Source organism: Pantherophis guttatus, chromosome 2, assembly GCF_059756535.1.
Source record: "Pantherophis guttatus breed Tessera chromosome 2, ASM5975653v1, whole genome shotgun sequence".
NCBI classification, from domain to species: domain Eukaryota; kingdom Metazoa; phylum Chordata; class Lepidosauria; order Squamata; family Colubridae; genus Pantherophis; species Pantherophis guttatus.
Window position 1 is genome coordinate 204,026,208 of NC_142064.1, and position 12,824 is coordinate 204,039,031.

At 37.0% G+C, this 12,824-nt stretch overlaps 1 protein-coding gene across 1 annotated transcript in view; it reads left to right on the plus strand.

Annotated features, from left to right (window-relative positions):
- Positions 1-791: 791 nt before the first annotated feature.
- The window catches only part of SIMC1 (SUMO interacting motifs containing 1), a 43,498-nt gene continuing 31,465 nt past the window's right edge, over positions 792-12,824 (plus strand). Inside the window, exon 1 of the mRNA XM_087887540.1 lies at positions 792-862. Coding sequence (XP_087743666.1) covers positions 806-862 — 57 coding nt within the window. The 5' untranslated portion in view covers positions 792-805. The remainder of the gene's footprint in view (positions 863-12,824) is intronic.

Here is a 12,824-nt window from a genome sequence, read left to right on the forward strand (position 1 = left end):
ATTCCATCCCATTTCTGACTAACAAACTTTCTATCGTCAAGATGAGCTTTGCTTTGTCTACTGTAAGGAAAACAATTCCTGAAGGAGTGGGAGGAAAACAGTTCCTGGAGGAGTAGGAGCGTGTTAGCAAGGCAGAAAGGTAGAAGGAATGTATGCTAATTCGGGCCTTGAAGTTCTCACTTCTCAGTATAGTTATGGAAACTGCTGTGGGAATGGAACTGATACTTTCTTTTTATTAACTGTTTTTCTTTTATACAGGTAGCCCTCCACTTACAACCACAATTGAGCCCAAAATTTCTGTTGCTAAGTGAAACATTTGTTAGTGAGTTTTGCCTCATTTTATCACTTTTCTTGCCATAGATTTTAAGTGAACCGCTTCAGCTGGTAAGTTCAGCGGTGGGTTCTACTTACCTTTACTACCGATTCGCAAAGGGGCCAGTCATAAGTCACTTTTTTCAGTGACGTAATTTTGAATAGTCACTAAATGAACTGCTGTAAATCGAGGATTACCTGTAACTCTTTCTTGACGATAATAAGAGAAAATGAACAGAGAAGTAATTTAGGCTTACTGATTATGAATATTTATGCTTATATTATCTATTGTCTATGTATATGTATGACTGTAATTTTTCCTCTTTTCCTGAAATGTATTTATGAGTGCATCCTTTTATCTGTAGGAATACCTCCCACTATTTTCTGGAGGGAAATTCCTCCAGTGTGCACTGAATAAATAACTGCAGTGAGCCTTAATTATTTGCACGGGGCGGGGTTTCCTATGTTTGATTCCACAGAACCTGGTGTTAGAATGGGATTCACAGTCTTTGAACTGCAACCAGAAGTAACAGCTGCGGCACCACATAGGGTGAGTTTTGTGAGATTGAGTCCATGTCCATTTCCACTGCCACATAAGGACACTGTTTAGAAGTGTGTGTAAGGCAGCAGTCTGGGTCTAAAAGTCTATTTTAGCTAGAGAGATTTGTTGAATATGGCCCCTTTCATTCCAGTTCTCAGCTGCCCCTGCTCTGCTATGTGCTCAACTGAGCAATGACGGAAGGTCATTGGAAAGGAAAGGGGAATTTGGCTTTGGGTGGGTGAGTATGAGCTTTCTGTGTCGAACAAAGACTTTCCCCAAGTCTTGTTCCTCCCTGGTCAGAAACAAGCTAAGACATGAATACAAGGACCACAATAATCAACACAGGAAAGGAAAAGGGAAGGCCAGCCAAGAATACTCTCCAAATCCCGATGTGGATAGAAATTATACAGATAAATAATTTGAAGGGGAAATGTAAGAATCTCTGGGAGGAATGCAAATGAGAAATTTGCAGTCTCGGGCATTGTGCAGGAGGCTCCAAAGTTTATGAAACACTGCTTTTCAGTGGGAATGGTTAAATATATGGAGCAATGGAAATAGTAAAACTGAGCTGACATACTGTGCACAGGGAAATTTACAAATACATTGGATGTCTTTCCTGGGAGGAGAGGTGGTGGCAGTGGGACTCCTTTTGACTCAAGACTGCTGGGGCCAGCCTGAGTGCAAACTGAGATGTTTAAAAAACGATGCCCTTCACCCCTTCCCTTGATCTGCTACCCCATCTGCGTGAAGAGATCAGGGTGACCTGGCTCCAAACTTTGGCCTCCAGGAATATATCAGAGGAGAATAGAGTGGGAGTGCAGAACCTGCAATTATGCAGGCGCTTCCACCTGCAAAACAAGGGGTGAAGGCCAGTTGGAGAAGGAGCTATATTCATCACTGACAGCAGATCAAGTCAAGAAGGAATGTATAAGCACATGGGATAAAACCTCAGAAGTTTTCCACTTTGTAAAAAAAAATCAACTAGACTACAGATAATGAAATCACACACACAAAAACATGAAAAGCTAGCACAACTGAAAGCAGTCAACACTCCCACAGAAGCAGCTGCACTGTTCTTTTTCAAAATCAACAGATAACCTTACTTAAAGAAAAATTGGCACAGCTTTTCAATGATTATAATGAATTGGACAAAATGGAGAACTTTTAATTGTTGTCAACTGAAACTTCTGAAGGAGGGGGGAGGGAGAGAGAGAGAAAGAGAGAGAGAGAGGGAGGGCAGGGAGGGGGAGAGAGAGAGAGATAGTATACAACATAAAACTGGGCTACTTTAATTTCTGGCCACAACTTTTGAATGAAACATGCTCCTTCAATGCAGCAATCAATTATATCATTGTCTCCAGATCTTTTCCTTCTAATTTGGTCAAGGATCAAAATTAATCCTATTAAGAGTCTTCAAAGAAGCACCTTTGTTCAGAGCTCTAACAAAACTCATGATGCATTTTACACCACATATTGAAAGAACTTTGAAACATGTACAGCTTAGATGTTTTTTTAAGTTATAGAAGTTTTTTGTTGCAGTATTGCAAGTCTGCAATTGAAAGCCATCAAAACTAATATGAAGCAAATACTACTATGCCACGTTACATATATAATTAATAAAACATCATGTTTTGTTTATTTGTCTCCCTGTCAATTGGATTCCACATGAACAATTTTTTGTTCCAGTTGCGAAGTAGGGAGGAAGAATTTTTGTGATTGTGATAGATTCCATGCAAACACAAGCGTGGAAATGTTTTTGTTACATTGCCAATGCTAAGGCATTGGTGGGTTTGCTGTTTGTTTGTGTATTCATCTGTATAAATGTGTGTGCAAAGTACATAAAACAAAATCAGTGTGAGAACCTATTGAATAAACAGAAAAAGTTTGGGAATTATATGTTGTCTCTTTAAAAAGCTGGACTTTTTAGTGATACAGGCGTTGGCCATCATCGCATTCACCATTTACTCTGGTCTTTGTGAGTTTTGTATGGATTTTGTGAGAAATCAAGGAAGTTGAGAGATTTCTATTCCTCTTCTACTATTTATTTTTCATTGTTTGAAGTGCATGTATTTTCTTGCTCCTGTCTGTTTCCTCCTTTCCCTCCTCCAGATTTTGTAAGATTTATACTACCATGTCTGTCTCTTGTCTGATATATTAATTGAAGGTCACAAGGAGGAGGTGGAAAAAGATGGGACACAGTACAATTCCAGAGAAAACCATTGGGAGCTGTCCCACCCATAAACCCTTTTCAAGCTTTTTTTTAATACACAGAACAAATTCAATCCTTTGCAATTGCAGCAAGGTTTCATTAAATATCTCTACATGTTCAGGGTGGAAAGCATGCAAGATTGAGAGTACCATTTTTCAATGGCACAGATTTTTAGGCTATTTTTTTTAATAACTTGTTTTCCATGGGACTGAGTAAAATGAAATGAAAACATATATTTAGAAGAGAAAACATGTTACAGGCGCCTCTGCATGTTGCGTTGATCTGAGAGACGCCATTAAAATGCTAAAATGGGACAAAAAGGACAGGGAGAAAGTTCCAAGTGTTTTTTAAGGAAAAGAAAATCACTATTAATGGCAATAGACCAGTGGTGGGTTGCACCGGATCGCAAGAACTGGTAGTTCGGAGAACTGGTAATAAGATTGGCTGGCCACGCCCCTGAATCGGTTCCCGGCCCGGTCGCCGGTCGCTTATCCCGCCCACTCCCAATCTATTGCTGCTTCCTGAGTCCCAGCTGATGGCTAGAGGGAAAAAAACTGTTTAAACACTTGCCCCGGGGCTTCAAAGGACCGCCCTACAGCTGATCAGTGTTAAAAGAAAACAAATGAGTAGACCGGTGCCTGCAAAAATAGAAAAAACAGCCTGTTTCAGCTTCAGCATAGGTTAATTAGCACAAGTTGATTAGATCGGCCTCCTGACTCTCACTGATTTGCTCTCAGCTGTTTTGCGCAGAGCTCTGTTGTTGCTAGCTGCAGAGTGCTGGAGCAGATTTTTTTTTTCCCTAGCTATGCTGAAAAAACGAAACTGAAAGTAAAGCAGGGTCTTTGCTGCATCGTTACAAAATGAGGCAGAGAGAGATTTCTTTTTCTTTTTCCTCTCCAAAAAAGGTAGGTGCAGAACTGCAAACAATGGGAAATTTAGGGCAAAAGAGGAGAGTTCAAGATTTTAAAACACAAAAGAAAAAAAGCTCTATTTAACTAGGGAATTGTAATAATTGAGATACTATTAATTGTATATTGTGTTGAAAGCAGAAATGGTTAAGTTGTGGTTTGGAGAAATATATGGGGGAAGTTACTTGGTTTATTATTATTGGTAAATATAATTAATTGATTTGTAAGAAATTGGATTGCATGGAAATAATTGGAATATTCATGTTCATATTGATTAATATACAAAAAAAGATAGCTATATAACTAATTGATTTATATTAAAATGTTGAATTTGTATTAAAAAACTGTATTACATAATTACATAATTAACCAATGTGAGGATGGATATAAAAATAGATGACAATGGGAAGGGGTATAATATAGAATAGAAGGGAAAAAATGAATTTGATTTAAGATTAAAGATGAGGATGAAGGGTAATATTGTTTTTTTAAAAAAATAGATGAATAAATATGGCAAAAAGGAAATATAGAAATTGTAAATTTAATTGAAATGACTAAACACTGTTTAAATTTGTGAACCAGCCAAATACTCTGTTCAAAGAAAATACACTGTATGTTTGTATGTGTTTCTAATTATTGCTATTTATTCATATTTGTTCTCTTTTATTCTTTATCTTAACAATTCATTCTTTATCTTAATATCTTTATATTTGTTTGGGGTTGGCTTTCTTCCCTTTCATCTTTTTTATTGTACAGCAATCTTTCTCCTCAAACCTACCACCACTCTCTTTTCTTTCCTTCTTACTTTCTCTTCCCCCCCTTCTTCTCCTCCCTACTTCCTCTTTCTTTCTCTTTCTCCTCCTCTCTTCCTCCCTCTCTTACCTTCACTCCTACTCTAATTTCCCTTCCCTTCCTTCATCCCTCTCTATTGCTGTATCCTTTTATGCATATGGACTACTCAGAAAGCTGAAAAAGTTATTTTTGACTGGTCCTCGCACTTTTGACCAGTCCTCGAACTTACGACTGTCCTCACATTTTACGTTTTTTGCCCTATCTTATCACCATGGTGAAGAGAAACAGTTGTGAAATGAGTGACATGGTTGTTAAGAATGCTGCACGGGCATAAATGTGAGGATGGTCATAAGTGTGACGACCAGTCAAAAGTGCGAGGACCTGTCAGAAATGACTTTTTTCAGCCCTCTGGGTAGTCCTTTTGTGCATATGGACTACTCAGAGGGCTGAAAAAGTTATTTTTGACTGGTCCTCGCACTTTTGACCAGTCCTCAAACTTACGACTGTCCTCACATTTTACATTTTTTTTCCTATCTTATCACCATGGTGAAGAGAAGCAGTTGTGAAATGAGTGACATGGTTGTTAAGAATGCTGCACGGGCATAAATGTGAGGATGGTCATAAGTGTGAGGACCAGTCAAAAGTGCGAGGACCTGTCAGAAATGACTTTTTTCAGCCCTCTGAGTAGTCCCTATACATGGTCTGAGTAGTCCCTATACATTAGCCATGGTCACCCGGTCACATGACCAGCTAGCCACGCCTACCCGGTCACATGACCAGCTAGCCACGCCTACCCGGTCACATGACCTCCAAGCCACACCCACAAAATAAGCCAGGCCCACAGAAATGGTAGTAAAAAAGATTTAGAACCCACCCCTGCAATAGACACAAGTAATTCAGAAGGAGTGGCCAGACAGGAGGGAGAATGGTTTTCCCCCTCAGAGCCCTAATTAAAATGGAAGCCCAAGAGAAAGACTTTTGATTCTTTATGGCAATTTCCTTTTATTTGATTGTGTTTGGAGAATATTGCATATAAATGAGAAGTAAAAGCATGAACATTTAACCTGGCATATCAAAAATGAAGTTCCAGTTAAGTTGAATTGAACATGGAATCAACCTTTGCAGCATGCATTTATTTATTTATTTATTTATTTATTTATTTATTTATTTATTTATTTATTATTTTGTCGCATTTCTATGCCGCCCCACTCCCAAGGGACTCTGTTTTAAAAAGTTTTAAAAAACATGAACTGCTGGTTCCTGCTGCCTTCTTGATTTAGAAGGCTTTTTTTGTTTTTGTTTTGTGGGGGTGTTTTATTTATTTTTTTGCTCCTAACCCTAAGAGAGATTTTGTCTGTGAAAGATGATTCAATATGTTGATTCATTTTGTATACTGATAAATTCTCATGCTACTCAAGCAAGATACCAGAGTATTTAAATCTCCAAACACAGTATTATAGTTTGCAAAGCCATGTGAAGTACACATGGAAATGTCAAGCAACATTCCATGGGCAAAACCTCCAACACCAATATACAGGTGAAGGAAAGGTCAAAAGACACCTTCCCCTAAAAAAATAGTATCTCTCAGGAATCTCTATTTTAGCTTTGCAGACATTTTGCGATCAGTTGGTAGACTATAAGGGTTAATGAAAATATCTTAGTCAGTAAAACCGTCAGGAATGCTTACTCTGATGAAACCTCAAATGAAGTCAAGAGAAAGTGCAGCTGCATAGAAAAAGGGAACCTGTGATTAGCAAATGCTGGAATTGTGTAAATGATTAGTGTGTGTGTGTGTGTGTGTGTGTGTGTGTGTGTGTGTGTGTGTGTACATCAGAGGTGGTATTCAGCAGGTTCTGACCAGTTCTGGAGAACCGGTAGCGGAAATTTTGAGTAGTTCAGAGAACCAGTAAATATCACCTCTGACTGGCCCCGCCCCCATCTATTCGCTGCCTCCCGAGTCCCAGCTGATCAGGAGGAAATGGGGATTTTGCAGTATCCTTCCCCTGCCACGCCCACCAAGCCATGCCCACCAAGCCATGCCCACGGAAACGGTAGTAAAAAAAATTTGAATCCCACCACTGATATACATATACTCACATGCATGTACACACACATACATGTGTGTGTATATATACATATATACATCATATGTGTGTGTGTGCATGTGTATGCATGTGTGTAGAAATAGCAATAGACTTATATACTGCCTCATAATGCTTTACAGTATTCTCTGGGCAGTTTACAATATCAACATATAGTCTCCAATAATCTGGGTCCTCATTTTACTGATCTCAGAAGCATGGAAGGCTGAATCAACCTTCCAATTCTCAACTCAGGTTGAGTCAACCTTGAGCCAGTCAAGGATGTGTGTGTGTGTGTGTGTGTGTGTGTGTGTGTGTGTGTGTATGCAAAGGATGGAAGGTTGATATATGCATTATTCTATATGTGCATATATACATGATATATGCAAGTATATATACATATATGTATAGGGAATGAAGGTAGGTTGCTCTTTTGGGTGGTCTTAAGGGATAGCTTATGGGGCTTATGAGTGAGTAAACTTATTAAAATGTATTGTTTAAGGTGTGGTCTTTACACAGGCCTAGTGGGAGTGATCCCCTGTGTCCTGCTCAGAACAAAGTCTTTTGTAATCTCCACCTCAGTGTGCATTTTCATTGGGTATTGTACATTGGGCAGGGCCAATTTTCTGGAATAAGAATTCAACAAAACGGGGTCTTTTTTGTCTTTGAGTCAAAAATTGTCATTGACTCCTGGTGACTGCTGAACTATGTTCTATGCCATTTTCTTAGCAAGAGTTTTTCAGAAGTGATTTGCCACTGCCTTCTTCTTGGGATTGAGAAAATATGATTGCCACAAGGTCCCCCAGCAAGCTGTCATGCTGAATGGAGGACTAGAACTCCTGGTCTCCTAGTTTCTAACATGGCGCTTTAATCGTTACACCAAATTGACCCTCAACAAGAAAAATAACAGAATTTTAATTTTATTAAAGATTGCAACTATAATAGTAAAAACTAATAAAAACTTTAAAAAGAATAAAAATAAAAATAGAAGGGGAAAAAAAGAAATAGAAAAATATAAAAAACAGATAGTGTGGTAGAATGTGTATCCGGAGAATCAGTGGATAGGAGTTTTGACAACACATATTTTTTCCAAGGCAGGCAGTAAATCTCATCAGAAAGAGACCTACATTAAGAAACTGCAGCAGTCCTGAGCCAGATGGAGTATGTGGGAGGAGATTCAGGGTATCCACACCCTAGAATTTCTCAAGATATATTTAGTAGGTTAGAAGGTTATAGCTTAGTTTGAGAAGATTCTGTCCATTATGTGCAAACAATAAAGGATTGGACTAGATTGGTTTTATATGTCATCTTTGGGCTTGGGACTGACAAATAGAGTATAAAACAGAAATAGGAATATAGTAAATAAAAAAAGAAAAAATATATCAAGGGGTGTCTTTTCCCTTCATCACAAGTATAAATAATTTTAGTACATACAACCTTCTCTTAAAATGCAACAAACAATCCCTTATTCCTATATCCCATCTCTTATCTGTAAACAAATCTATAAAACCCCATCAATTTAGTCCTGATGTTAGCAAAAGTCCATTAAGGATTACCAGAGATAAAATACATATCTATTTTAACTTTGATTAAATCAATTTACTATATATTCCTTCTCCATTTATAATCTTAAAACCATTTCTTCAGAAAATTCTTCAAAATTTATTAAAGAGTTTAATAAGTCTTCAGAGACTTATTAAAGTCTCTTTTATAAATCTAACATAGGGAATCATATAGAACACTCTCTTAGTGTATTATTTTATATCCCTTTTAATTATTAAGACATCAGTTGGTTTCTTTTATATGTCCAGTAGAACTTCTTTTTCTATGTCATTCTTGTAGTTTGTCATTTTGAAACACACTTTCAAATCAGTCTTAATTTTATCAGATAGAACTCGTTCCTCTTCCATGTCATTTCAACACTAATTATCTATAAAGGCAGAAACTATTAAAATTAACTTCCGGGTCCATTGTTCAAAAATATCCTTTAGTATGTCCAATATTAAAATATTTTGCTTCATTCTGTAATTGTACTCTAAATTGAGTTTGAATGTTGTTTTCCTTTAATTATAATCCTTACTTACCTCTAATTCTCTCTAGTGTCCAATTTTTAAAGAGTTATTGTATTTTTTTTTTTTAATCAAAAAAGCATTTTCTTACAGGAAGGATTTTTTTTTATAAATTATAATATATAATTACAGGAAGGATTTTTTTTATAATTCCAAAATCATATTTCAAATTTATCTGGCTCCTTGGTTTGTTTGTAATTTTCTAACATCAAAGCTTACGTTTATTCCTTTTTTTAAAAAAAATTATAATTAAATTTATAGTTAAAATTTCTTTTGCTAAGGATTGAAGGAAACTCACCTGATGCTGTAAAACCTTTCGATCCCAAGGTTCCTAGTAGCAAAATAGCAATTAACAAACAGTTTTTATGTAATTAGAAAAGGAAGTGTCATTTCAAAGGTGTTGCTGAAGTTTTAGCAAGATGGCTATCTGCATGTTTCCCAGACCTTTAAACCTAGTGAAGACTATACTTTGACAGACTCGTCACAAGGAGTTGCTGTCTGGAACATTTGTGTGTGATCTTAAGTCCTTTCCTTGTCTAGAGAGAAATTATCAAAAAGGTAGTCTATCCACCAGCTCTTCAATCCACTGCAGTCGTTGGCTCCATTCTTCATCTTTCAGCAGTCTGCCATTTCTTCCCTAGAAGTCCAACAGAATTATAAATGTGATAGGGTACAAATTTATTACAAAAAACAAAGATAAAGCTTAAGACAGATTAGTGTTGCTATTTTATCTCAGCCAGAGTGAGTTGCCTGGGCTATAAATTTAATTATTTAATGATATTACTATTATTACCCATTATATTATCTGCTAAATGTCAAACCACAGCTTGCATCTGGCTCTAGCTACTTTGATCAACTTCCTCTTGAAACTTAACCACACATAACCATATAGAAACTTTTCTTTTGTAACTACTTGTTTCTAGTGCTTGCTAACTATTTACTTAAAACATTTATTAATATTAAAGTGGGTTTAAATTCTTTTACAGTATCAAACCAATAGCCATGCTAATGTCCTAACTTCATTAATGGCTTCCTTTATTCTATGCAGCTTTATGGAAAAACATTTCTTTGTAATTGGGTGAAAAGATAATTGTATGCCCCTACATCTCTTTGCTAATCTGTTTAACTTATTACTGCATTCTTAAATCATTCATACACTATTTTACTCCATCATAGGTTAATCTTACCTCTAAATAAAACTATAGGTATTGTTTACAGATCTGCAGAGTTACTGACCCTGACTCCAGAGAGGAACTGTGTAGCTTCATCCTTCTGACTTTCCCACATAAATCTCCCTATTTGTTGCTCGGATATGCCTATGCTTAAAGGAATGATTCTACATATTTTGAGTGAAAGCTGCTTTTATACAAATACCGTATTTTTCAGAGTATAAGACACACTTTTTCCCCCCATAAAAGAAGGTGAAAATTTAGGTGCATCTTATACACTCACACCCTTAACTACTCTGCCTCAGTGCTGTGTCCATTGCAGTCTTCCAGCTCTTCCAGAATGTAAAATGAGGTTTCCCCTTTAATTATAGAGGAAAGGAAATTTTAATTACTGTGGATGTCCCGCCCCTCCGCCACCATCACCACCCCTGGAAAATGGGGCGTGCAGAGGCGTCAATAGGCTATGGCAATCCCTGCAGCCTGAAACAGATGATCTTTGGGAGGCCAATCCAACTGACAATCAGCTGCTTGTACTAATCAGGCTGTGCTGAAGCTGAAATTGAACCGGGTTGTTTGCTGCAAGGAGGCAAATTGCTGGGAGGCAGAGGCAGATTTTTTTTTCTTGTGCTAATCAGGCTGTGATGAAACTGAAACTGAAACTGAAACAGGCTGTTTTCTGTTTGCTGCAAGGAGGCAAATTGCTGGGAGGCAGAGGCAGATTTTTTTTCTTGTTTTCCTCCCCAAAAAAGGTAAGTGTGTTTTATAGTCCAGAGCGTCTTATACTCCAAAAAATACAGTAAATAAGCCTTTAACAGCCTGAGTAAAATTGAGAAAGCAAAAACTGCTCCTGTCGTTTTGAATATCTCAGTTCAGCAATCTTGTGGCAAAACATCCACAGTAATTAAAATTTCCTTTCCTCTATAATTGAAGGGGAAACCTCATTTTACATTCTGGAAGAGCTGGAAGACTGCAATGGACACAGCACTGAGGCAGAGTAGTTAAGGGTGTGAGTTAACTAGCTAGACCTTGATCTTGGGTTATGTTCCTATGTTTCAGGTAGAGAATAAAACCATCTCAACCTATTTAAAGGTTTACATTACATTTTAATATATTTCCTCTCACCTGCCTTTGATTTTCTGTAATTATGATTAGAAGAAATGGGATTTTTGGAAAAACAAGGTTTGGAAGCCACGTGTGACCCTGAGGCTTCCTGTTTCTTCCTTGCTTTTATACCGTACAGCCAGCAGTGGTGGATGGACTGCCTGTGGTGTCTCAGTGATCACAGTACATTTTTGCTTTTCTTGTTTACCTTCCAGTTTCTCTCTTTGAACTACTTGAAGATCTCTTATTTCCCCTCTTTCTGGATTACCCCAACCTCAGTGTCATTCTTTGGAAACGCTCCTGTTCAGTTTTGCTGGAAGAGAAGGCATACAAGAATCATTCTTTTATCCCCTCTTTCTCAGTATGTCTTTAGTTTGCCAGGCTATGGAAGGAAGGTAGAATGAAGTTAAAACAGTGAAGTCCCTAGACTAGTAGACTAGCCACAGGAATTGGTGCCCTAGGCAAACTATGAAATCAGTCCCTCAGACCCACAAAAATTTTTATTTGATTGTATCGCCCAGTTCTTTAGTATCTTACTTAAAACCCATCTCATCTCATGGATGGACCACATCTGAATTAACCTCCTCCTGATCCTAGTGATCCTAATTAAGAAGCCCGACTCTCTACTTTTGCAACAAGCTCAGTACTGGGAAGATAATTGTTTCCCTATTGCTGTAGGCAGAATTGTTAACAAAATCTTGATAAGAGGATAATTTTCCTTCACCTTATTTTCCCCAAGGACAAAGCAAGACTAAACTTTCCCCAAAGAATTCTGAGTATGATAGTGATGTCTGCATGAACAAAAACAGATGTGTCTGCGGAGATAACAGGAAGTATATACAAGTTATATGTGAAGATAAAGTTATGTGACAAATTGGAAAGAGAATTGTGTTATGGTTCACCCATCTGTTTGTGCAGTTCTGCAACAACCAACAAAGGAGTATAAAAAAGAAAAAGTGCTCTTTGGGTAGGAAAAACAGTGCAAAATACAGTTTGAATCTTTTTTGACTATTTAGGAAAATAAATGGAAAATAATTTTCTTCTATTAAAATATATTCTTATGTCAAGATGATATGGTTCCACATATCATTTACATGACATGTAAACATAACATATTGTGAAATAGAAATTAATCTAAGAATTATAATTTATAGGTCTTTTGTTCATATCTTTTGTTATTTGTGAACCAGTCAATTGTGAGTTACTCAACTATGGTTAAAGAGCATTGAATAAACCCAATCACAGTGTGGTTTTCAGAGCAACCTCTTTTTGTAATATTTTGCCTCAGAAGCCAAAAAGGAATAAAGTAGGAATATATGAAAGAAAATGAAAGAAAATACTTCTTATACGCATTTCCAAAGTCTGGCAAACAGTTCCTCAAAATGCAAGGGTTGTACAATCTTCCAAGTTCAACTATACACTTTTTCTGCTAAATCAAGTAGCTCTTGATTATATTGTACAGGTGACAATTAAAATGATTTGGTATTGGTATAAAATATGGATATTCCTATATTGCCGCTATTGCATATCTGATAATATTTTTGGATTTACAATATAATTTTTTCTTAAATTGCCTACGAAGCCTAGATTTATGTATGCCCTTCTCCTATAAAGAGGAAGTATTTTGTCTCCCAACCTGATG